The sequence below is a fragment of the Haemaphysalis longicornis genome, unplaced genomic scaffold, assembly GCF_048455015.1.
Source record: "Haemaphysalis longicornis isolate Haplotype H1 unplaced genomic scaffold, Haemaphysalis longicornis Haplotype H1 scaffold_2, whole genome shotgun sequence".
NCBI lineage: Eukaryota > Metazoa > Arthropoda > Arachnida > Ixodida > Ixodidae > Haemaphysalis > Haemaphysalis longicornis.
In genome coordinates, this window is record NW_027526295.1 from 242,699,036 (window position 1) to 242,724,182 (window position 25,147).

The 25,147-nt window shown below is 50.1% G+C and overlaps 1 protein-coding gene across 1 annotated transcript; it reads right to left on the reverse strand.

The window, feature by feature from the left end:
• Positions 1-701: 701 nt before the first annotated feature.
• On the reverse strand, positions 702-23,572 carry LOC144168579 (phospholipid-transporting ATPase ABCA3-like). Its single transcript, XM_077697533.1, has 6 exons — positions 21,296-23,572; positions 18,951-19,079; positions 13,257-13,599; positions 7,089-7,700; positions 4,423-4,720; positions 702-1,093 (listed from the first exon to the last, which is right to left on the reverse strand). Exons 1-6 carry the CDS (start codon positions 23,517-23,519, stop codon positions 803-805), a joined length of 3,897 nt encoding a protein of 1,298 aa, XP_077553659.1. The 5' UTR covers positions 23,520-23,572; the 3' UTR covers positions 702-802.
• Positions 23,573-25,147: the final 1,575 nt, after the last annotated feature.

Genomic DNA, 25,147 nt, shown 5'->3' on the forward strand with positions numbered 1-25,147 from the left:
AAGAGTCAAAGCGTGGGACCCCAACTTGCTCCGCAGTGAAATCCCTCGCACGTGCGCGATAGAGACAAATCACCGTACCAAACTCGCCGCGCGCGAACTTTTTTTCACTCCTACTGCGCATGTGCGCGCGAGATATTTTTCAATGTTTTTCGACTTTCGCCGCGTCGTCGGGCGCGCGTCTTCGGCCACCGCAAAAGAAGCTCGCGGGCGATTGTATGAAGAGGAATACGCGCATGCGCCGCAAGCCACACATATCGCTCGGAGCTTCACGATTGCTCCCCTTTCTTATTTTATTCCTCGCGTCAGGCTGTCTGCAAGTTTATAGGCGTGACACGGGCCGGTGGCGCAGCATATAAGCGTGATGCAACCACCTGAGGTTTTGTCACCGAAAAGAAGTCTGTCAGGGCCTCTTATATCACGGTATTGAGACTGCCCACCGCATATAAATAGGACGCCATCCGGGACGCGACTAAGAGTGTAGGGTTGCTTCCGGTAACCATGAAGCCAACTGGGCTTGTACTGCACGAAGGCTGTGTGTGGTGTGGCTCCTTTCATGGAAGGTAGTGGGGGGGGGGGGGGGAGAAACCCTGCGTTTCTCGGCCCTGCGTTTCTCGGCCCTGTACTCGTGTACTCCTCTTTCCCAAGCGTCGCAGACACAACACAAATTTTACAAAATCTATAATCTTCCATTTTTATCCGTAACACGTTTCAACGTTTAAATAAAATGTTCTGCACAGAAAATGTTTACACGGCCACGACCCGCACCGGCACACGTGAGCCGTTCGTCATGCCGTCGTCGTGGTCACAATGAAACCACGGACGTCTTGATGGGGGCGTCCTGGTACTTGGCAGTCTTGAGCAGGACGTGCTCGAGCGTCACCTCGCTCAGCAGCACAGCGTCGCTGAACTCCTGCAGGCGGGTCTTAAGATCGTCCAGGATGCGTGCCACTTCCCTCCACGGCGGCATCCGGTCGACCCAGTACTCGACGAAGCGGGCCAGCTGGCCGGAGAATACAGCCGTGGGAAAGGCCGCCTTCACCGAACCGTCGACAGCTGTCCGGGCAGCCGGCTTTCCGTAAGCGTCGAGCTTGAGCTGCAAAGAGCGGTCACCGACAGACCTTTACTGATTACTCGATCCTAGTGGACCACGTCAAAAAAAAAAAAAAACTTGCCTGTGAGATGTGTTTCAGAAAATGGAAACTCTAAAATGCGCTTGAACGTAGGCAGAAAAAATACCGAAATAAAAAACACACTGGCGACTACCGATTCATCTTATTTACCAGGCGGTTCAACATACCACTTACTCTCTCATAGGAATGAAGTTAAGGGGTTTATCAGGCTATTTAGTTTGTTTCCGTTTTTGTTTAGTTTTTTTATAATTTTTAGGGATAATTTATTTATTCATTTCTTAGTTCAGGGGATGGACCATTGCACATTACAGTTAACAGCGATATGCTCAATCATGTGGCGGCACTAATGATATAAAGGTGTATAATTTAGGGGTCAAGCCCCTTCGTGGCTCGGGCTGTTGGAGTGTCATGTCGTTGTCTCATTTCGTCAGCGGAGGTAGCGACGGGCAAATTCAGGACATCTTACAACAGGGTATTGAGGCGGTGGAGCGGTACGCAAGTTCAAGGGGCCTCAGCTGCTCCTCGCAAAAGCTAGAAGTGTTGCTTTACAGACCCACTAGTAGGGGTAGACGTACCGACCCACACCCCCGGTTGTGAAGATTTTCGCGAATGGAACGCAACCCATTCCCACAGTGTCCAGCATACGGGTTCTCAGTCTCCGAATACAGGCTAATGGACACAACTCGGAAACCGTCCTCTCGCTCCAAAAAAGCATGCATCAGACTACTCGACTGAATTCGCGAATCGCTAACTGGCCTCACGCAATGAAAACCCAATCTTGTTCGATTAGTTGAAGCCTTCGTCCTCAGAAGGATAACCCCTTTTCTACACCTCAGAAAGGACGAAGAACTCAAAATTGACGCGCTTATTAGGCGCGCCTATAGGCAGGTCCTCGGCATCCCGATGACTGTTCCGACCGAACGTTTCGAGGCGCTGGGGCTTCACAATACCCTCAGCGAACTAGTAGAGGATCAACTGCTAGCTCAGCGAGAGCCGCTTAGCTACAGCCAGACGGGTAGGCATATTATCGGCTCCCTGGGCATCAACCACCCGCGAACAGCACTCACAAGGTACCATTGGCTCCCGAAGTGCGCGAACAAATTCACATCCAACCGATCCCTAAAAACATGCACCAGGTTCACAATCTGAAACGCAGGCTGGCAAGGGCGGGAGCCCTGCACAAACGATTCGGAAATTCGGAGGACGGGGTATACGTGGACGCAGCCGATTACCCGGGCGTGATGCCATGGCACTTGCAATAGACCAGGGCAATACCATCAGCTCCGGGTCGGTCCAGGCGAGCGAACCGGAGGTGGGCGGAGGGGCAGCCATTGCCCCGGCAATGACGGCCTCCGCAAAAATGAAATATGTGGTGAGTGACTCGAAATCTACTATAAATTACGCAAGGGGGTGCATCTTCCCAGAGGCACGTCTGCAATTCTAAGGACTGGGCTCAACAACATTCAGAGTTCGTGCAACATATGTCTAATATCGGCACCTGCGCACTCTGGCCAATCTGGGAACGAATGCGCGCACGACGCCGCTCGAGGATTTTCTGACCGAGCTGGTGACGACAATAGCGCTGACTCACTTCGCTGTTCGGGCAGAGATGGGCTCGTGTCCAACAGGGATATCACTAATCACTACAGGCTAGAGCGGACCCGCTTTCCCCGGCTCATCCTACCCTCAGCAAACGACAATCCGTGGGTTGGCGACATCTGCAGACGAACGCATATCCTCATCGGGTTGCTATAGTCACTGTTACCCGGGCAATATTCTGACAAGTGCCACCGGTTTAAGGACAGGGCAGACTTATCACACATGCTGTGGGCCTGTCCACAGGCGACAACGTTTGGTCGCAACATCGCTAGTGTAGAGCAATGGGAGACCGTATTGCTCAGCTCGAACCCAGCGGTTCGGATCAAGTCTGGGCCATTCGGCTGGCCGAAGACGCTGCTAGAGGAGCCGAAGGACTCTTGGCCGACGTCTAGGATTACTCGCTGTTATGGAATAAAGTTTTTGTCTGTCTGTCTCACTGCGTCGTAGTATCATGTATTCACGGTATTAAAACACCGGGACACTCGTTTTTTGACGCCTCGCGCTAAAACGCTTCGTGCTTCAAAGACACGAGACTTTATTGTATAGCTCTACGCCTTAACGGTTTCATCTCAGGGAGCAAAAATGCCAATGCGCCAAAAATACACTTATACACTGTATGCTTCGCCCCTCCTCAGGCTTCATGTTAGTGGAGATGGCCGGGGTTTTTTGTTGTTGTTGTTTTAACTGCAAGACCGCGCGTTTTGTAGCTCTGTCAGGTTTTCTTCGACGGCCAACGACGTCTTGTTTCCAGAGAAATAAAACAGGCGCTTCTTTCTGCTGTTTCCCTCCCATTTTTTTGGTGATGTTCCACTGTTCCAAGTGCGCAGAGCGGGCCGAGTCAGGTATTAGTCGATCGGTGCTATCTTTCTGAAAGCGTTTGCTCATTTGCTTTGACTTTCGTCCCAGCCAATAAGAAAGGGACTGTCACTAGGCGCTGTCACTAGGCGCTGCACTTCATTGGAACGAACTGATAACGTCGAAGAACCTTTTTCAGGAATGCTCAGGTCGTGCTGCCACGTGGGAGCAGACGCTGAAAATAAGTTGACGGCCGCATCTCCGAGGCCATGACGGCAGTCTCCTTCTAAGTAGAATGCGTTAATATTTAATTTTACCACCAGCAGTTCTATACGTATGCTCTGGGCGTCATCAGGTAATGAGGGCTCTCGCATTCGCCTCCATGCATGAACTTTGTGACTATTCGTGTGCGCTTGACTAAACATTTCAACTAAACAAACTGCCACAAAACCGAGCTCCTGGGCAGCGACATTATTTGTTTGATAGCTGAGGTTTGTGTCATTTAAAAAGGGCAGGACGAGCAAGCGTTCCCGCATACATTTAATTCCCGTTTACATGTCCCTGTTGCCTCTGTGTGTGTTAGAAAAACATTTCGGCAAGCTCCAATCCCGTTTCTTCCTGCTTTTGCGATTTCTTGAACCATTTAACATTATTTCAACAGACGAACCACATAACATACCGTGCTTGGTGTATGCTATGTGGTTCAACTGCTCACTGGAAAGTGGTGCTACGCTCACACAGTCTACGTCACGGGTGTAATAGGTCGTTGCACCGCCAAATATATAGGTCGGCTATTGCCCTTCGTCGTGTAATCAAACCGATAACAAAAGAAGGCTTATGAAAAAATAAGCCCACTCTTGACAATTTTTCTCAGTGACAACAGGCTCTTTGAAATCACCTTGATTCTGATGACAAATCCTCGGCAAAACGTTGCCCGGAGCTCTTCGAGGGTGCCAATGCAGCGCAGTCGGCCGTCCACCATGATGGACATGCGGTCCGACATGATTACCGCGTCGCACAGGCTTGTGGTCACCAGCAGCACGGCCGACTTGTTCAGGCGCCGCAGGTGGTTCACCGTCTTGTAGATGGTGCGCTTTGCGAATACGTCCAGGCCGGTGGCCGGGTCGTCCATCAGCAGTACGGGAGGCATGCCCACGATGGCCACGGCCACGGCAAGCTTCCGTCGGTCGCTTGCGCTGCATTGACAAGTGAAGAGTCAGACATGTCGGGCTGCACATCATGCTCACTGTCCGTAGAAAAAAAATCGTTCGTGTGGGACATCAGTGAGGTTTAGTGAGGGAAAAAAATATTGGTACAATTGAAATTAAATTGCAACGCCGGATCCAGATCGCATGCGCTTAGAGCCGCCAGTCATCCGACACGAAAGTGAAACACCAGAACAGGTCTGGGGAGTGACCTCAAGAGCTGCGACATGGCAACAATCTGCAACAATCTGCAAAGGGCGGGAAGTCACCATCAGTGAGTCGCCTTGAAGTACCCAACATCCCGTAAACGTCAGAAATGACGTGCTCAGTTTATCACCTTGAAGTGGGCACAGTCTTACTCCCTAGATGAGCTAAATTTTAATTGTCCCCTGCGGAGCCCTAAGTAGACAGCAACAAGACAAATTGCGTCAGTGCACCTTCCTTCGCTTTCACTTGTAGATAAATCGCTTTCCTAGAAAACTGATATTTTTGCTTAAGGCGGTTCACCGAGACTGGTGTGTGCGTTTTTGTCAGAAGGTTTATTATCCTTTGCATTTTGCTAAAAGCATTAGGCATGCTTAGGTGTACGTTTGTTCGCAGGATGGATCGTGTTTTAGTTTATAGCAGTTTCTAGTCCAGCATGCGTGTTGTCTTGTCTTAGCTTAGTGTCTACGACTTTTTTGCCTAGTTTTTCCAAGAATGAATTTAGTTCAACCAACTTTTCCATAAATGTGTTACTCCCGCGAGTTATGCATTATGTGCAAATGTAGGGCGTTACAAGCTCCTGGGTTTAGGGGTACTCCGCAAAGAATGCTACAAGTTAAAATAATTCTGTGCATAATGAATCAGAAATTTTGTAATCATCAAGTGGTGTAATACCACATCCACATCCAAAGCCTCGCTAAATTTAAGGGTACAGTATCGACCTCTCTCCGGCAACAAACAGTACCGGACGGTAGCTTCTTGAAGGAAACGAGAGTAGTCCTGGAACGAAAGCAGAAAAACTCATGCTGTTCCGAAAGCATTTTGCCTTGAACATAGGAAGACAAAAAATCGTGAAGAGCGTTCATATAGTCCCCTTAAAACAGACGTACAATATTATGCCGTTGAGCTGACTACATTTTTCTAAAGTAATAGATCGCTTGCTTTGCCGCAGTTACCACTTTGTCGTGTTTAGACGGCATATGTTCGAGTTGAACGAATGAATCTGTTCGCATCACGTCAGCTTGGTTCGTTTTATTAAAGACGATAGTCTTTCTTGGGCTACTTAAACCCAGAAATTTCGGTTTGTCTGCCTGTCCGTCTGTCTGTCTGTAACTCGATTCAGCCACCCGGCCAAAGTAAAACGCTTAATGCGCAATAGTCTTATATAGTCACGGCCAAATGTAAACGTTTAAGCCCGGTTTATATGTTCATACTTGTCAACTTTGTTGAACAAGAAGAAGATATTACGAAAATATAAGACAGAAAATTAGTACAGAAGGAATATTTACAGTGTTCCTTTATTAAAAAAATTTCTGGATGCTTGGTTTTTCGATAGCAAATGATATTCTACATCTACTGGAGAACGACGCGTACCGCCTGCTGTTGCCCGCGCCACCTCCTGGCGGCATATGAGAAATCACGCTGCAACTGCAAACAAAGGTTCCACTAGCTAGGTTTCATGTTCTGCTTAGAACGCACGTGGAGCACGGCAACGCGGTTCTATAAACATTGAAGTCGGCCGCCTAGATTCACGCGCGTCTCCGCCGTACTGCAGCGCTGGCATCGAGGAGCCCCGCCTAAAGCAGTGGAACACGGTAAATTCAAATCGCCTTGAGCAAACCTTTAGTGTGTTTACCTTGGGATGAGTGCGACGGAACAGGAACAGCATGAGAGGTGAGCGGGAAAGCGAAGGGGGGCATTTCCTTGGCAAATGTCTACAAGACTATCGTCTTTTGACGACATTTACAACGAAAGGAGCAGATACACGGCCAATTTTTTATGCAGTGCATGTATTTCCCATTCTAAGTACTTTACTGTGTTTTATTCTTCTTGCACCAGTAAAGAGGCCAACGGCTGTCCCTCGACACGCTGATAAACTAGGGAGTACTTAATTGACTGGTTGTTTCATTACTTGAATTAATGATTGGTTGATTTGTTTATCAACCTATTAGATTGATTTATTTACTGAATGACTGACTGACTGTTTTTTGATTGATATTGATTGATTGATTGATTGATTGATTGATTGATTGATTGATTGAATGATTGATTGAATGATTGATTGATTGATTGATTGATTGATTGATTGATTGATTGATTGATTGATTGATTGATTGATTGATTGATTGATTGATTGATTGATGTTTACACTTACCGGCAGCTATCGACGGTATAGTCTGCAACCGAGGTCAGCGAGAGCAACGAAAAGATGTGGTCCACGAGTGTAACCCGGTCTGGTCCGCGGACGCCGCGCACGTGGGCGTAGAGCATCAGCGTCTGGCGCACAGTGAGCTGGCCCAGGAACGAGTCGTAGTCGGGGCAGAGCCCGATGCACTTTCCCCACCGGGCCACGTCCCGTAGCGACGTGGCCCCTATGTAGGCGTCTCCTCCGGTTGCCGCTGTGATGCCCGAGAGCACGCCGAGGAGCGTGGACTTCCCGCATCCCTGCATGCCCATCACGGCGAATGTCTCGCCCGGTTCCACGTGGAAGGTGACGCCCCGGACGCCGACTTGTCCCTCGTACACCTTCTTCAGGTCCACCACTAGCAGGGACGGCTTCGTCAGGTCCTGGCTCTTGAGCACCTTGTCGACATGGTGCCGCTCCTCTTTGACGTCCGGGTGTTCGCTGGTCAGCGCGGACAGATCCCCGGCAGGATGGGGGCGTGAGAACCAGCGCTGCGTGCGCGCCTCTTCGCAGAGGACCAGGAGCAGCAAGCAGACCACGCCCTCGATGAGCATCACCACAATTTCGGTAATGGCGCCATCCCTGCGGTAGAAGACGACATTGAGAATATCGTATGCTAAACACAAAATCAGGCGGCTGATCATCCCTTAAGTGGCCCAAGTAGATTGAATTTCCCAGTGATTTGGCGTCGTTTAGCTGCAGCTTATATCCCGGTATTCTCTTCTGCTACTTACATGGTGTATGCGGTATGCTACTTATATCCCGCTTTTAATGTGGCCCCTAACTAGAAGATATTTTCGCAGCTATGTTGATCCTCTCCGCCTTCGGACGAGAAGAATGGGGGTGGAAACCGTAGTGCTAACAACAGCTTAGCCGAAGAGTGTTTTGTTTCTAAATTAACAATGGGGCTTAAGCCAACGCGCACAAAATTCCGCCGCGGGCTCCCATTTGAATTGCGATAGCAGTCATCAGGATCTGGCAATTCTTCCTGGCAAACAGTAATCAGAAAACGGCAGATGATCAGAAAGAGCAGACGAGGGGTTAATAACGAACAGCCCTATCACATCGCCCGCCCCATGCTCCCTAATGCGGGGGACAGCCCTCTCACTAGGCCGCGTCGGACACCAATGCAGCGGAGGCACCTCGGACTTCGTGTGCCGAATCTTCGAGAACTATGGCAGGTAATCCCGAGGCTCCATGAATGGTCAGGAAGGAGCAGCACAACATTCGTACAAAAATGCTCGCCGTGGGTTAGTGCCAATTTTACGCTAACGAAAGTAGGGATACCCGAAAGCAGCAATCTTTCAGGTCCAGCTACTACCCCTTTTAGTTGGTAATATCGCGAGCAATGATTTTTCTTTTGTAGATTGGGAAGTTTGGTAATTTCGGGCTTTGGCTCCAACCACCCAATTTTCTCCAAGGTCGCTACTGTGCGATCGAATCTTGAGATGATTTGAGGTGGGCGGAACTCTGCACCGGTTCCATTTTTGTTGGTGGGAACCGCTGTCCTTTGCCGCACGTTCATGACTACTTGGTTGATTGATTGATTTCATCTTTGTCGAGCCTCAGGGGATTTTATGTTCTACTCTGTTGAATGATAAAATTGAGGGCCTGAAAGACTGAGCGATATAAACCAATATCGTGCGCTACCTTCTGCACGCTCCTATTCTGGGCGACAGCATTACGCAGCTGTCGGCAATTCTAGTACTCTCCGTGCGAAGCTCGCACTCATATACGCAAATGAAGCAACGTGATTGGCTCGGCAGTCACGTGCACCATCTACCACAGATGGACGCCCTCACCCACAGCGGCCACGCAATTCCGCCTCTTCTCTCTTCCCACCCAGCCAAGGCGTCTCGCCATAAGTCACACGACGTGTTTACGGAGGCTTTGTGCCTGGAGGACAAAAAAAAAAATGGATCAATCGGAATCATAGGATAAACACAAATTTTCTGACAGCTTTCTTATCCAGATGAGGGCCACCCCCATCTCTATGAATATGTGCTACTCTTTTAGTACGTCCATATTCACGATGGCGAGTTGAAATTAAGACGTATTCTGTGACACAGCAGTGCCGAGAGAGGTATAATGAAGCTGCGGTTTGCCAGCGGAATTAGACTTCTTGCTGCATCTTATCCTTCGCATTGTCGGAACGTTCGAGGTAGCCTACCTGCACATAGCATGTCGCTTGATGTAGACGATTCTTGTTCAAAAGGCCATCATGGCGCCATGTGCCATGATCTTATCTGCCTCTAGCCGTTTCCCACAAGCACCACACGCGGATCTCAAGAGCTGTGGTGTTGCCAACGCTCACGGACAGCACCAATGCGGGAATGGATGGTGCCTAGGGACGTCCACTCTGACAGTCAGGGTAAACCACGCGGGTGAGCAGCACCCACCCATATAAAACGTCCCGCCACTGAAGGACGTGCTAGTCACGGAGCGAGGACGGTCTGGTAAGAGAGCGCGAGGCGCGTCGGGCCGACGGCCGACACCCGCTTGAAGTACCTCGGGCATTCACGATCCGCACATCTTGCGGATATACGTGGCCGCCTCACGGCGATCACATACAGGCGTGGTGGCACTCGCTGGAGTCGTGAACCGCCGCCGTAATCATGCCTTCCGCCTGAATTGCAACAACCGAAACCAGACCGTAAAAACCTGTAATTCCGTGGGATGCAGAAAAAATGCCCGACTAGCGACCAATATCTAGGCAATCAATGCCAGCGTATACGATATCATCGCAATGACATGTTAGGGCCCTGGCGAAGAACGTGGCTTTCACCGCCAGGACCATTGAATCGCTCTACAAATGATGGTCTGTACAGTAAAATGGTAAGAGGGATGAAAAATCTTTTAAAGATGATAGTCTTTCTTGGGCTACTTAGACCCAGAAATTTTGGCCTGTCTGTCTGTCTCTCTGTCCGCCTGTCTGTAACTCGATTCAGCCCCCCGGCGAAAGTAAAATGCTTACTGCGCAATAGTCCTATATACTCACAGCCAAATGTAAACGTCTAAGCCCGGTTTATATGTTCATACTTGTCAACTTTGTTGAACAAGAACAAGACATTACGCAAATATAAGACGGGAAATTAGTACACAAGGGATATTTACAGTGTTCCTTTATTGAAAAATTTCTGGTTGCTTGGTTTTTTTTATAGCAAATGATATTCTACATCTACTGCAGAACAACGCGTACCGCCTGCTGTTGCACGCGCCACCTCCGGGCGGCATATGAGAAATCACGCAGCAACAGCAAATAAAGGTTCCACTAGCTAGGTTTCACGTTATGCTTGGAACGCACGTGTAGCACGGCAAAGCGGTTCTATAAACCTTGAAGTCGGCCGCCTCGATTCACGCGCGTCTCCGCCGAACTGCAGCGCTGGCATCGAGGAACCCCGCCTGTAGCAGTGGAACGCGGTAAATTCAAATCGCCTTGAGCAAACCTTTAGTGTTTACTTTGGGATGAGCGCGACGGAACAGGAACAGCATGAGAGGTGAGTGGGAAAGCGAAGGGGGGCATTTTCTTGGCAAATATCTACAAAGATTATCGTCTTTTGACGACATTTGCAACGAAAGGAGCAGATACGCGGTCAATTTTTTATTTGCCAACAACCCTAGATATAGCTTAAACGGGCGAATGTTGCTTCACATAAGCCTTGTGCGAAGGAGAGTTTCTGCTTACAAACCCGACAAGCCATAGGGTAAACTCCCAGTCATGACGAAAAGAGTCTGTAGAGAGCCTACCAATGACACCAATTTTTGCGAAGATTCTGAAGGTCTTGGCCAATCCCATGTTGACAAATGGCGATGGAAATTGACGTTTTGTGCCCCAGACGCGGTGATCGTCGCGGCATTTTCTTGCATAAATCTTGTGGGAATTGTGGCTGCCCGCGATCCCGACTTGGTACGCGGCAGCGCTCGGAGGGCCCCACGGCTTGCGCGAGATTGCGCAACAACACGGCAAGAATAGAGGGGTTCGCTTGCGCGTCGCGAGATGGCGCCACCGGCACGCTTGGGAGCGGGGAGCTCGGAGGCGCTTCAGTGGGGAGGCGGCTGCGGAGAGCGGAGGACTGGCTACGGCGCTCGGCAGCGGCGGGCGGCCGCTCCGAGCGAGGATAACACGGCGTGCGGCGGCGGAGCGACTCGGCGTCTTCCCCTCCAGCCTGGACCAACCGTCGTCCACCGGTAGCGGCGGGGTCGAACGACTCCGGCCGCTCGAGCAACGCGGAACCCGTCGATGACCAAGAAGACGGGGCCAGCTAGGGGAGGGTTTTGGGAATAAACCCCCCTTGGAGGTTGGCGTCGGTTGCCTTTGTCTCTTGCCTGCCTCTCACGCCAGCGCCGTCTACATGGCAGCCGCGTGAGGAAGATCGTCAGAGTCGGACCCTTACCGCATTTTGGCGCCCCAACGTGGGGCCTCGACTGCAAACGCAGTTGAGGCGCATACAGGCAAGATGGCAAGCAACGCCAACGAGCGGAGCGACGGGAGGAGGCTGGAGGCACGTAGGCCTACTGTCAACATGGCGGCGGGTCGGCTCCCCCGCCGCGCCATGCCCGCGCACACGCGCCGGCAGCAGCGATAAATTGACCCCCCAAGCACCGAAGGTGCGGCGGACTCTGCCTACAAGGATGCAGCGTTTGCGAGTACGCAAATGCGCACCATAAACCATACCTCGGCAAAGTTGACGCGGCTCACTCAAACTCACCCACATTTTTTTTTTTCGAATCACCACTCACTCAACCTCAAACTCAATGCTGAGCAGCACATCTGCGCTCACTCAAACTCGAACTCACATTGAGCGCAAAACTCAGAACTCACTCGGACTCAAAACTCAAAATGTACTCAGAACTCAAAATGTACTCAGAACTCAAAATGTACTCAAACTCGAAATGTACTCAAACTCAAAATGTACTCAAACTCAAAATGTACTCAAACTCAAAATGTACTCAGAACTCAAAATGGACGCAGAATTCACCAGGTCTCGGGCGTGCTCAAACTAAATCGGACTCAAACTCAGTCGTGCTCAGTCGGCTCAAACTCACTCAAGCTCAAACTCACCATGCCACAGTAGCCTCGCGCTCACTCAAACTCATGCGTGAGTGAGTCCAAATGACTCTGAGTGAGTGGACTCATGAGTGAGTTCGCCAACCTCTGCCCGTGATTACAGCGCTTCGACTTGGCCGATGCGACGTTGACAAACAGCGAGCAGGACGTTGAAGGTCATTGTTTTCCTTTTGCTACGGGTGGTGCGAAGGGAGACGAAACCGTCTTTACGCTAGTGGGTGCTTGCGTCTCTTTGTCGGAAAGGTGGAGAAGGTACCGCCCGAGATTGCATTCAGGCAGTAAGAGCTTCGCGTGGCTCGGCAAGGGGTTCGTTTTTTCGGGAGGCGATTGTCAGTGTTTGTAAGACAAGGACCTCAGGCTACTATCACCGCGCCCGTAAGCCGCTCGTAACGCGGTTGGCGCTGGCGTTACGGCAGCCTGTATGCTGCGATCGGGGATAGTCCGTATGTGTGGGTGAGCGTTACTGTGGGAGTGAGCGGCTGTGTGTGTGCGTGTGTGTGTGTGTGCAGCTGCCCGTAGGCCGCTCAGATTTCGGCGAGCGTTGGGTCTAGTGCAGCTGGTAATGTTGCGACCTAGGGTGTTAGAGAATGCGTGTGTGAGTGCGCGCCTGTAAGCCGCTAATATTGCGGTTGGCGCCTGCAAGTGAGCTGTAGGAGCCCTGCCTGCTTGACGCTAACGCAGCTTTGCCGAGTAATGCACCCGGGCAAAGAAAACTTGAACGGGTATTTCGAAGCCACCACCCGTGTTATGTCAGACGAGCAGCATCCGAGTAGGCTATCTCGCCAGTGACAGGAGTTTGCGGAAATCCGCTGCTCCCTTCCTCAGGAATCGGAATCGCTCGCATTGAAGGGTGAGAGCGGAGCCCTCCCCCTCACCCGGATTGGATTGAATTGGGCTGGGCTGGGCTGGGCTGGGCTTGACTGGACTGCATCGGATAGGATTGGATTGCTGAACCTTAATTTACCCTACGTATATCCTGGCGTAGCCGAGCTAAGCCACTGATAATTTTTCCCATGACTGGTACCATAACCAGGCTGACTGCTTGCCAGCAGTGAAGCGGAACAGCGCACCTGTGGAAAGAGCCTGGCGACAGTGTGTGCACGGCCGTGTAGTTGCTGCGGTAGTAGGTAGCACAGCAGTAGCGTAGGCCGGTCAGCATGTACGCCGCATCGTCGGCGCTGTTGCGCACGAAGGCGCACACGTCAAAAATCGTGGCCGGGTCGACCGCGTGCGTGCAGTACGCGTTCTCCACGCCCAGCTGGAGGGTCTTGACGAGGGCCCACGATCCGCTGAACGGTGGAAACAAGTAGAGCAGCCAGAGCAGCGCATCACGGGACTGCTCCTCAGAGATCATTTCGCCGTCCCGGTCCAAGGCGATCACGTACTGCTGGTACCCAACAGTGGTCGCAATGCCTGCGCAGAAGGCGCCATGTCACACCTCGGGAACGCACGCTGGGGAGAGGGAAATCCGTTCTTAGGAGACCGAACACACAAAACGGGCAGTGTTGTGAATAACCATCACGTAGTAAAGAAAACCGTAGGAGAGGGCATGGCCGCCGTCCCGTGAAGCCGGAGAAGCCACCGTAACAGGCTTTTCTTAATTTGGGCCCACTAAACAACTCACCGGAATTTGCTCGCTTCTCTTGTCACGTGTTCCATCTACTAGTGTCCCCTCCATATCGGATATGCCGCTACATAACGAAGGGCTTCAGTGGACCGGCTTCTTACTGCCATTGCTGCGACACGTTTGCTATCGAGTTCCTATGGCTGTCAAAAGCCACGCGCGTTGCTGCACACTTCTCGTAACCCACGGAATAACAGGGCCTCTCCCGAGCTTTCCTTTTCTCCGTGGTAATCAGGCTTTTCCATTATTTACGCAAGGTCGTAAAGATATTACATTACGTGCGTATGCCTGGTGTGTTGAAGAGACTAGTGTAAAAATTCAGCAGAAGTAACGCCACTGCCCTCCCCTAATACCCGAACAGCTACACATGCTTGCGCCACCACGACAAACAGCGCAATCTAGCTCCCTCCAAGTCACCTTTATACACATAGTAGCACTTCTGCACGCAAACGCAGCACCGTTAGCGCCTTTGCCTTATCCATGTTGCAATGGTTTCTTCCTTATCCCCGCTCGTCGCAGCGATTAAGCTGCCATAGGCACGCTGCCCTGATTTTTGCCGTAGAAGCAGTGCTGCTATTTTCAATTTTTATTGTGCAAGATGCCACGCTCATCACGAACTCTGTTCATAACATTAAATTTTTGGAAGCGTCGCTGCTCTTACCGAGAGACCGACAGCCGTGATGATCACGAGTGAAACCACGGGCGCCCACACACAGAACGCTCTTGGTAATCCCATAACAAAAGCCAAGACGAACATACCGTTTAGGCGGCCCATTAGGCCAGACGTCAGTCTGGTTGTAGGCGACCAATCAGGTTGTAGGTAATGAAAAATTGGCCGCGTATCAGCTCCTCCGGTTGCAAGTGTCGACAAAAGACGATAGTCGACTGACGCCCCTGGCGAGTAAATGCCTCCCTTCTCTTTCTCTTGCTCACCTCATGCTGTTTCTCTCCCGTCTCATTCCTCGCATTATAACATGCCAGAGGCTTGCTCAAGTCAATTTAAATTTACCGCGTTCCACTGATCCAAGTCTGGTGACTCGATGCCAGCGCTGCCGTGCGGTGGAGACGCGCGTGAATCAAGGCACCCTACTACAACATTTATATAACCGCGTTTCCCTACTCCAGGAGCGTTCCAAGGGGAACGTTGTGAAAACTATCTAGTGGAACCTTTCGTTGCTGTTGCCGTTTGATTTTCTTAAATGCCGCCAGGTGGCGCGGGCAACAGCCGGCGACGGTTTTCTGCAGTTGATGGAGTATTTTATTTGGTATCGCAAAAACTATAAGCAGCCATGAATTTTTTAATAAAGGAGCACTGCAAATATCACTCATGTATTGATTTTCTGCCTTATCCTTGCGGAATGTCTTGTTCTTGTTCAACAATGTTGACAACAATGAACATTAAAACCGGTCTTAGACGTTTAGATTTGGCCATAGAGTTTCTTAGTAAGTATACTAGAGAGGGAACTGCGCCTCGTAAGCCATGTCGTCGTGGGGGTCCATGGGAAGACCCCTTTTTTGGCTTGGGCTTGACATGACAACGGGATTCTTAAGCGGTTTTTGGAATTTGCTTTCTTCACTATGCATTAACACGTTTACGAGCTACAAGGAAGTCGAAATCCTCCCGTTTCTGTGGTAGCCGTGTTCAGTGAAACAGCAGGCAATGCGTGATCGCACCTGACGTTGCTCATGCCGCAGTCGAAGGACGTATGACTGAGCGGGTTATATGCCGCCGCCAAATTTGTAGCCGACGAAAAGAAGATAGAAAACGTACTTCGACGAAGACAAGATACGGCAGATACGGGCGCTTGTATGCGTCCTATCTTGTCATCGTCCACGACTGTTTAACGCCATGTTTTCATTTTTCTTGTTAATCTAGCTGGCGGTCTAGGTGCACCGGTTCACCGCGAAGGCAATGTTTTCACAGGCACGCTCAAAAAACTTTCGAAACTCTTCAAACACCTTATTTTTTAAATAATGGTAAAATTAATGAAATCAGAGTCTATAATGAGTTACCCCCAAATATTAACACTGTTCGTAACTACAACCTTGGCCTGCGGATTAGCAGGCACAACCGTTCCGGCAAAAATACGCCGTACTTCTTTTTTCCTTAGTTTTAAAACAGCCTGTTTTTATTTTCCACATACATAATTGCACACTATTTTTGGCGTTTTTGTGGCACTTTGTTTAAATTTGCGGTCACTAAAACGTTTCAATCCAAGCCAATGATGAAACTAAGGCAAACGCGATGTATAATGGCGGTCCATGACGACACAGACGACCTTGATGTGAGCCGCATAGACGCTAGCGCCAGATTCCTCTCTAGTGTATACTGTAAGAAACTCTATGGATTTGGCTGTGGGTATAAAAGACTATTGCGCAGATTCCGTTTCACTTTGGCTGAGTGGCTGAATCGAGTCACCGACAGACAGACAGACAGACAGACAGACAGACAGACAGACAGACAGACAGACAGACAGACAGACAGACAGACCAAAATGTCTGCATTTAAGTAGCCTGAGAAAAACTACCGTCTTCAGAAGGCAAGGGGGAATCGATGCATCGATGAAGGCTGTCGTGCTTTACGCCCTGCATCAGCATCAGCCCCGTTAAACGGCACGCTGCAGGCAGTTTGTGATAACGGGTGGAGATACCACCACTTCTTTGTCGATACCCTATTGCTCACTACAGGCGAATGTATTCCTGTGCTGCGTTCACAGCGGCCTCTGTATGGTGCAAGGTGCCTATACGGAGAAAGCTGGGGCGATCGTACAAAGCCTCCCGCCTATCTGAGGGGGAAAACAACAAGAGCGGCAAAATGTCTTAAAGGGACTCTGCAACACTGAAGATGAACGCTTTCAGTGTTTCCTTCGCGTCTGGAAGCATTGCGAAAGCTAGTGATTATCGTCAGTCCGGACCGGTACTGCGAGGTTTGCCCGTCGCAGCAGATGCGCCTTCTGTTTCTGCTTTGCTTTCGTGGCTTTTTAAAAAAAGTGGCTACCAGATGCGTTCATTGCTGCAACTGAAAGGAACACGGCCGATAGCCGTTACACCGCTGTAATGACGGAACTCGCCAGCTGCAAGAACGCCAAGATCGACAAAGATGATTGATTGGTTGTAGGCTTTAACGCGCCGACACAACGCAGGGGATGAGGGGCGCCGTAGTGGAGGGCTCCGAATTAACATTGACCACCTGGGGATCTTTAACGTTCGCCGTGATCTCGTACACATGGGCGTTTCGGCTTTTCGCCTCCATCAGAAAAGCTGAAGCCGCAGCCGGGAATCGAACCCGCGTCCTCGTGCTCAGCAGCACAACGCCTTCGCCGCTGAGCCACCGCGGCGGGTGAAGATCGAGAAAGAGAAAATTCTTCTAATCAAGTTTCCAAGTTGTATTACGGGCGTGGAGCAGTAATTTTTGCCAGAGGTACTTGTGATCTTATTCTAAGTACTGAGTGTGCTTGGTGACTACGTTTTGAAAGCATGTTGCAGGTTCTCTAACAGAGCGTATTCTTTGTAGGGTGGCTCCTGCGTTAGCACGCGCCATCTTGGCTCGACTGGCCCTATCGACCAGCTAAAGCTGACCTTGGGGTCGATCATGTGCAGCTGAGGAGCAGTTTATCTCACTGCTCACAAAAAGGTGTTGGGGGATGGCAGGTCTTGCTGGTTGCACTTTCGCTGTCATGCATCTGAGTGGAGTGCGATGGCTGACTGTAGAATCCATATTGGGCATAGAACTGCGCGGGGCAGGGGACTTCCTAAGATGAGTCGCACTTTGTGCACCTTCGCGGTTGCTATGACTACTGCCAGAAACGTGTGCTGCACGACATACCACTTGCCTGACATTCTTACAGGCTTCTCATTCACAAACTGTACATCGCTAACGCTATTAAGCGCAGTTCTCCGCTCAAGCCTTATCGGTTATATGGTCTTTTGGCTACACGTCATAAGGTCCGGTGAAACAAGCATTTGCCCATCTAAGGCTTTTTTTTACGAAGCACAGACAGTGCAGCAGTCACAGGACCCTCAGCGTTCATTCCACAATGCGGCTTTACATGTTTTCTAAAGAAGATTAACATGGGCTAACTTCTCTACATTTTATCTCCACTTTGGGACGTGGAGGATGTCGCCACAAAAGAATGTTATTTAGAAACTATAATTTATTTTACTGAACCTAAATAAATGACACCAAAAGCTTATGTAGGGTGACTCTAAATGCAAGCAACGATATGAGAAACATTCCATTACCGAATGTCACTGGCTGTGCGTTTGCGATACCGTAAGACGTTCACACGCTCTCACACCACAAGATATCCACTTTCGAGATTTTTTCCGTCGCAAATCGCAAAACAAAATGTGCTGTGGTGGTGCATCTTGTTGCGAATTTTTGTTGTTTTAAAGCTAGCAAGTGGTGCTCACCCCTCACATGTGTTGCATTTGTAAACTAGACACGCTGTTCTAGCATTTCAAGTCAGCGTGTTTCTTCTATCTAGTGCCAAAACATTTACAGCACTTAAGTTATACATTCACTGTCACATTTGTTGTAAGCATCTGGTCACACCGCTAATTTTCATCGAAAGCTAATTTTTCATAGTATTTTGCACACCAGCGTAGAAATATTTATCCTGGGGGGTGTTATACGCCGCCAGACACACAAAAAAGAAAGCCCAGAACGAAAGGTAGCCCGCGAGCGCAAGCATTTCATTTTCATTTTGCAATGTAATTGTGTTTTGTTTTGACATATTAATTTTCAGATACGCAGTGGGAACAGCGTGGATGAAAAAAAGCCCCAAATGTGGAGGGGACAGAAGTGTGAATGCACTGCTACGAAAATTTCGCGTGTGTCAAGCGACAACGTTTCCAATTCTGAGAAAATGTCCTGTTCGTACCTCTCTCCCATGTGCGCACATGTTCTTTTTAAAAAAAACGACGTACTCAGCAGAAGACAAGTAGAAAGTGTTCCAACGGTATGGTCACTATTGGTGTCGTCAATACGCCGATTTGTACCGCTTAAATAAGTAGGAGTTCTCTCTCAGACTTAATGCCGTCACCAAATTTTTTCGTGGTGACGTACACAACACTTGCACAACCGCACTGTCTCTGAGTGCTTGCACCCAAAGAAGGGTATGTTAAGAAGAGTGCTCACCTAGGAAGCAAGTCAGAAAGTTGACCATTAGAAATCCAGTGATCATAGAGTCCGTGACGAGGGAGTAGAAGTACACGAAAGGCAGCATGCTGTGGATGTAAGAGACGTAGATAAGGACGGCCATGCCAACTGGAAAAGAAACAAGCAACCCGACGTCACCAAAATTGTGCGTACAACCAAACAACTCGCATAAGCACAATTAAATGAACCTGCCAAAAAACGTTTTAAATTTTAGCGGTCCTTGATACCCTCGGTGCCATTTGGCCACGAAGTGCTAAAGACAAATTGCGTGCTTGTTCGACACTTCACTCTGCCTCGAAGTAAGGAGTGGAGAAAGGAACAGGTCAAGATTCGTTTTTGAATTTAAAATAGGTGTGCCCCCCCCCCCCCCTAATGCAACATAATGAGTAAGATCCTTCTCCTGCAAACTGTAATAAACAGTTCATTTATTCATCCCACGTTTTAGAAAACACGATTCAGCTGTAGACAGAGGAATACACACAAGCTTCCTTCACTAACGAAACACGTGTTGCCAGTTGATTGGTTCCATGCAGCGTACGTCGAAAAGCGATGCCATGTAAGATCTTGTATGAACAACCGCTAGTTATGTTTTCGCAAACGCTCTCGTTCTGCTCTAAGTATATAGAATCTCGTCAACTAATGATGATGATGAATAAATCTTTATTTGTCAAGCTCTTCATCAGTTCACGCTGGATCCCAAGGTCCGCGCTCGTCAGGCGGTTCGCCCACTGCTTGTAGAAGGGGGAGGTCATTGGGGCAAGGCCTGGGGTCATCCGGCACTCTCAAATTTGGTGGTACAGTGTACCGCGCGTTGGACAGAAATGGCAGGTAGACGGGTATTGGGTGGGGTAAATCGCATAGGGTAGGGAAAAGCCTCGCTTAAACTTTTATTTTGAAATGGCGCCTTTGTGTGGCCCAAATACATATTCTGTGTCTGCTTTACATCGACTGTATGTTCTCCCTCCGAAAGCATTGACGCATCATGGAAGGCTTAAGGTGAACCGATCTGCCCCACAAAAAAGCGTGATTACTTAACTCGGGCTTCCTTTTGGGTTGAACCTTGTTCCTGAGACGGGCTCCAACCGTGGCAAAATGCGTTATACACCAAGTAATCGTGCTACGTTTTATGGCATCTAGTTGTGCTATCCCGTACCCACCACAAAAAAAAATTGGCTGCAATCCACGCTGTGAACGTGGTTGGAAAGCAAAGCTTTAAACAACACCCACAACAACTGTCCATGCGACGCTACTTGAATTCACACACGTGGATCTACAAGCTGAAACCAGAGATTCTGCCAGCCATTACCTGGAACTCGCGGGGGCGGCGTGCCGAATGCAGCAGCAGCGTCGGCCACGGCCGGGCTAGAGCGGCGGACGCCACCGCTGTACCCCGGCCGGGAGTCGAGAGAAAGAAACGGACAGAAGCGTCTTTCGAAGGGTGAGACAGCGGAAGCTAGCCATCCTAATGTGCTAGCTTGTGGCTACACCACCCCGCGACACAAGCGCAGACACCGTAACAATTCGGCATGACAGCTTAGTGATTCCCATTTATACCAATTTGAAGTTTGAAAATTGCGAGAAAGCTGAGGGAACTTTTATAATAACCATTAATCATAACCAGTTGCTTCTTTCGCATTTTATAATACCTGTTAAAATGCAACCGAATTGGTATTCACCAATTTATAAAACGGGGTCTTATTAGTGGCAATCATTACGCAAAAGGTAGCGTTTCCCTACCGGCCAGGTGTTTTCCCGCCAAGCAAACCAATCAACGTATCTTTGCCTACGACCACCTCATTCCGTCAGGTCCGGATAGCCCAGGAGGTGATGTGGAACAAGTTAATCAAGCCGTGCGAACGCACCACGCAATGAACGCGAAGCTGCACCAAAACAGGCCAAAAACAACCGTCGTTAAAGCAGACGATAAAGCCGTACCACCGACGCCGCCACCGGCGAGAAGGCACTTCCACGCGGGGAACGTTGGGTAAATTGGCCGCGTTATCTCTAGTGTGCTTCGTGAGTAAAACCTTCCGCCCCACTCCCTTCCCCCGCCGCCGCCTCCTACGCGTTTGGAGTTTGTTGTCCCGCATGCCATGAAAGAACCGTTGGCTGGTAGAACTCGAAAGATTTGCTTAAAAATAAAATATGTTGGGAGAGTACTTTGCGAATCCGACACACAGAATATTTTGCCAGTTTTCAAGAAAAGCTACCGTGTTTGCATTCGGTCCTATTGATCTATAAATGGCCCAGGAAATCCTTTCATGTTTCGTACCACTGCTTCCGCTGTTTTATTTAAAATATTATTACGAAAATTTCAGACTTACCAGCAGACTGGACGTTGTGGAAGAAGAAGAAGACCGGGAAAAGCAGGCACAGCAGACCAATTAGGGACATGAGAAGGTCCCAGGCATAGTTGGATAGCCAGTATATAAACGTCGGTGTGCCCGAAACGAACTGCATCAGCTGAGATCTGCTCACGCGGTCGTCAATGGGGAACAGAACGAAGCTGGCCGTGACCACCGAAATGGCTGCCGGCAACAGGAGCAATTTCATCAGCCTACTGGATAATAAGTCTCCCAATTCTTCGGCGTGCTTGGCGTTCTCGAGGTGCCTGGAGATGATGAACGTATTGCCTTTCTTGACAGGCCGAAGCACGGTGCGTACCCTGGCACTGCTGTCGTTTGTGACTCTTCGGAGCAGCACGGTGGACAGAACGTTGAGCGACAGCGACTGCGAGTGGAACGCATCGCCCTCGTACCACGCCACAGCCTTGCCAACAGCGGTTGTGTCATTTGCCTGTGCTGTGAACTGGGCTCCGAAAACAAATGTCCCTCGGCCTGCACGGTTCCTTCGCTCTTCTTCCAGAAACGTGGCCATTTCTGTCTTAGACACGTCAACGTTACGGGAGCGGACGTAGTACTTGTATCCGCCTTCAGCAATAGCTTTTGAGGCCTCGTCAAAGCTGACGAATACGGGCTCTGACCTGTCGAACACGTCCAGGTTGTAAATGAGATGGTCAGGAGAGAATCGGACTGCAACGTGGTTCCCTTCCGTGGTCTCGAACTTTACGCTCACGGCGAGGATACATGTCGGCACGATCCAGCAGAGCAGGGGCAGAGCCAAGGTTTGCCAGGTGTAATGCCGGCGCTTGGTGATCATCGCCAGAAAGAGCTGGACCAAGCCTGGCTGCTGAGGTCTCAGATCGTAAAGGGCCCGTACGTGTTCCTGGATCTTAATCGACGATTCGTATTTCTCCTCTTCGCGCACAATGCCACCCTGGTTCTCTGTCACAACAGTGAGGTTAGCCATGCTGTAATCGGTGGGGTCTTCTCCCGCCACGCCTTTTCTGCCAAGCGCCATACGCTTCTTAAATTCCACATCGGCCGCATCCATTTCAAGTATAATGCGGAAGAATATATCTTCCATAGTGACGAAGCTAATTGTGAAAGACACTATGCCCAAGTTTTTTTGTTGGGACTCGAGCGTGTTGAGCACCGCTGCCACGGCTGTGTATTCAGGCCGGGCACCAAGTCCAATGGAGGCGAAGTTCACGTGGTCTTGGAGCACGTGTGCTTCGGGTATCGTCTCTCGGATGTTGGAAACGACATCGCGACCTCGGAACTGTGCACTCTTGACTACTCTCACAGAGTATCCCCAACCGTAGCGTCTCTGGATGAATGAGGTCGTCCCATAGCACTTGTGAGCCGCGTAGCCTAGAAAAAGAAGTCTGTCCGCTCGTGTGTCAACTTCGTAAACATTGGCCGTTGTTGCAATGATGCACATCGAACTCTTGAGGGATGTAAGTGCTTCCCACGCTACATTGCTCGTGGCAGGGTGCATATTTACCATCGGTTCGTCCATGACCAGCACCTTGGGACACGTCACGAGAGCAGCGGCAAGGCTGAGTATTTTCCTCTGCGATTGGTTTAGGTTCATACAAAGGGTGCTCATTGTCTCCTCAAGCTTGAGCATGTTTCGCAGTCGCGTTATCTGTTCATCCAGTACAGCTCTAGTCTCATCTTTCAGTGAGCCGAAAAAGAGTAGGTGTTCGTGAACGGTCAAATCAGAAAACAGCACGTCACTTTGCTGGACGTAGGCAACGTGCTGCCTTGCCAAGGCCGTTTGCAGCGCCATGTCGTAGCCAAGGACAGTAACTTGGCCGGCGTTTTGAAGGGCATAGCCAGTCAGGATGTTGCACAGGCTCGTCTTTCCCGAGCCGTTGGGAGCCACGATGCCCAAGATTTCACCATTGTAAGCCTTAAAATTGGTGTCCCGCAGAATATGCTTCTCCTTTCTTTCGTACTCGAGCTTGCTAACTGTGACGGCAGCTTCACCGGGCGGATACTGTTGGAAGTGGTAGCCGTCCGGTGCTCTTGGTTCCATCATCCGAATACTGCCTTGGGATCCTGGTATCCAGAACTTGATGGTGAACGGATACCATGGTTCCAGAGGCACGCCGACCGCCCAGGTGAGCACGTTTCCGAAGTACCAGATCAAGATGCACAATGCAAACGCGTAGAACAGCATGACGACCCAAATCTCGAACATCGTCACGTTGTCGAGGCTGAGAACTTCATCACCCGTGTTCTTCAGACTGTATGGATCACCTTTAAAAAAATCGTAATAACAGTCAGCAACCGCGAGATATTAAAAATACAGTGAACGCGCCTCAGCACAGCCCCCTTCCCAACCCGGAATATAATACACAATACCCTGCGCAGCACCACATTTAACGCAACAAGTGAGCCTTCACGCTTTAGCAAGAATGAATGACCATTATGGGACATTTTTAAACGACTATCGTTGGGTATGGTTATATACTAAGCCTTCCAGCCCTGGAATTTTCATTGCGATAAAAAATGTGTTTACCGTTAACTTCCTAAACATTAGCACACGATGAGCTTAAAAAATATTAAGCGTTGAGTTAGGTCATCAGGCAGCACACAATGATAAAACGTCCCTTCATGAATTATGCATTTGTAACCTGGATGCACCTTCTCTGAGGCTTCGAAATGCAGTCAGGACCCCGGTTTAACATACATGCAGCCAAAGACCGCGATCGTAAGCTAAAGCGGTCTGTGTACTCTGACGACAAACATTTCGCAGGAAGTAAATTTGAAAAATCGAGGCTTACCTGCAATCACAGCGCACCCGATGATCCGGAAGCACCAGTGGAGCCCCATGCAAGGTAGAGCTGCTGTCGCCAACTTCGCCATGCGTCCAAGCATAATGTACTGGGTTGCGAAGCCGTCAGGGGAATCCAGTGCGTACCAGGGCAGAAGGTAGCCTGTGGTCCAGATGACCATGGCAAACACCACGGCTGCCGGCGCATTGCGGAAGAACAGTGAGAGGAGCATGGCTTTGACGATGTACGCGATGGTGAAGAAGAGCAGGCTCAGGAGGGGAACCGTGACGTCCATCCCAGAAAGGTACGTGTGGGACGGCTCGTCGCTGGTCCAGTTGGGCACGACGAGCATGACGACCACGTTGAACAGGACGGCGATGAGGCCGATGGCCAGCGAGGCGAGGAAGTGGCCGAGCCAGTAGACGGCGCTGTTCAGCCCGAATAGGCGAAGCTTCTCCCGCATCCCGCTCTGGTTCTCCTCGACGAGCCGGATCACCAGCAAGCAGAATGGCATCGTGTAGCCGAGGCCAGCACGGATGGCAGTGAGGAAGTAGCCAGACCTGGTACAGTAATTAGAGTTGGATACAAGGAGCGCAATGCAGAGGCGTAGGCAGGAAGGGGGGGGGGGGACGCACCGGGCCCGTGCCCCCCCCCCCCCTCCCGCAATTTTTCATGCCAGGCTGGCATGCGGTTCAGGTGGCTTGAAGAACCGTCTGAAGTTTTAAGGACAATAAGAACCCGCAGTTTTAAGGACAATATTGTTCATGCAATGTAAAAGAATGGACTAAGCCGACGAGTGATCCCTGTGGCCGCCCAGCTGCTGCCCATGTCAATATATCAAGCCGAGGGACATGCCCTATTCCGAATAGCTCCTGTCGCATTTTGCGCCTAAATCTCCGAGCTGCTCCGAGAACCCATCATGGAGCCGATGGAGGCAGTCCCGTTGCTTTTCTGGCGGAACAGCACGGCCGGCAAGCGACGGAACAGCAGCAAAAGTCTCATATAGACATACATGTGGCCTGGACTTTAGCGTGCCATTCCTTGTCTTTTC

Excerpts from the sequence above, each read along its gene's own strand:
- LOC144168579 (XM_077697533.1), bottom strand. The coding sequence starts at position 23,519 with ATGTTCGAGATTTGGGTCGTCATGCTGTTCTACGCGTTTGCATTGTGC. Across the intron at positions 13,600-18,950 it reads CTTTCTGACTTGCTTCCTAG|GCATTGCGACCACTGTTGGG; the intron begins GTGAGCACTCTT and ends CCTTCTGCGCAG. Across the intron at positions 4,721-7,088 it reads TATACCGTCGATAGCTGCCG|CGCAAGCGACCGACGGAAGC; the intron begins GTAAGTGTAAAC and ends TTGTCAATGCAG.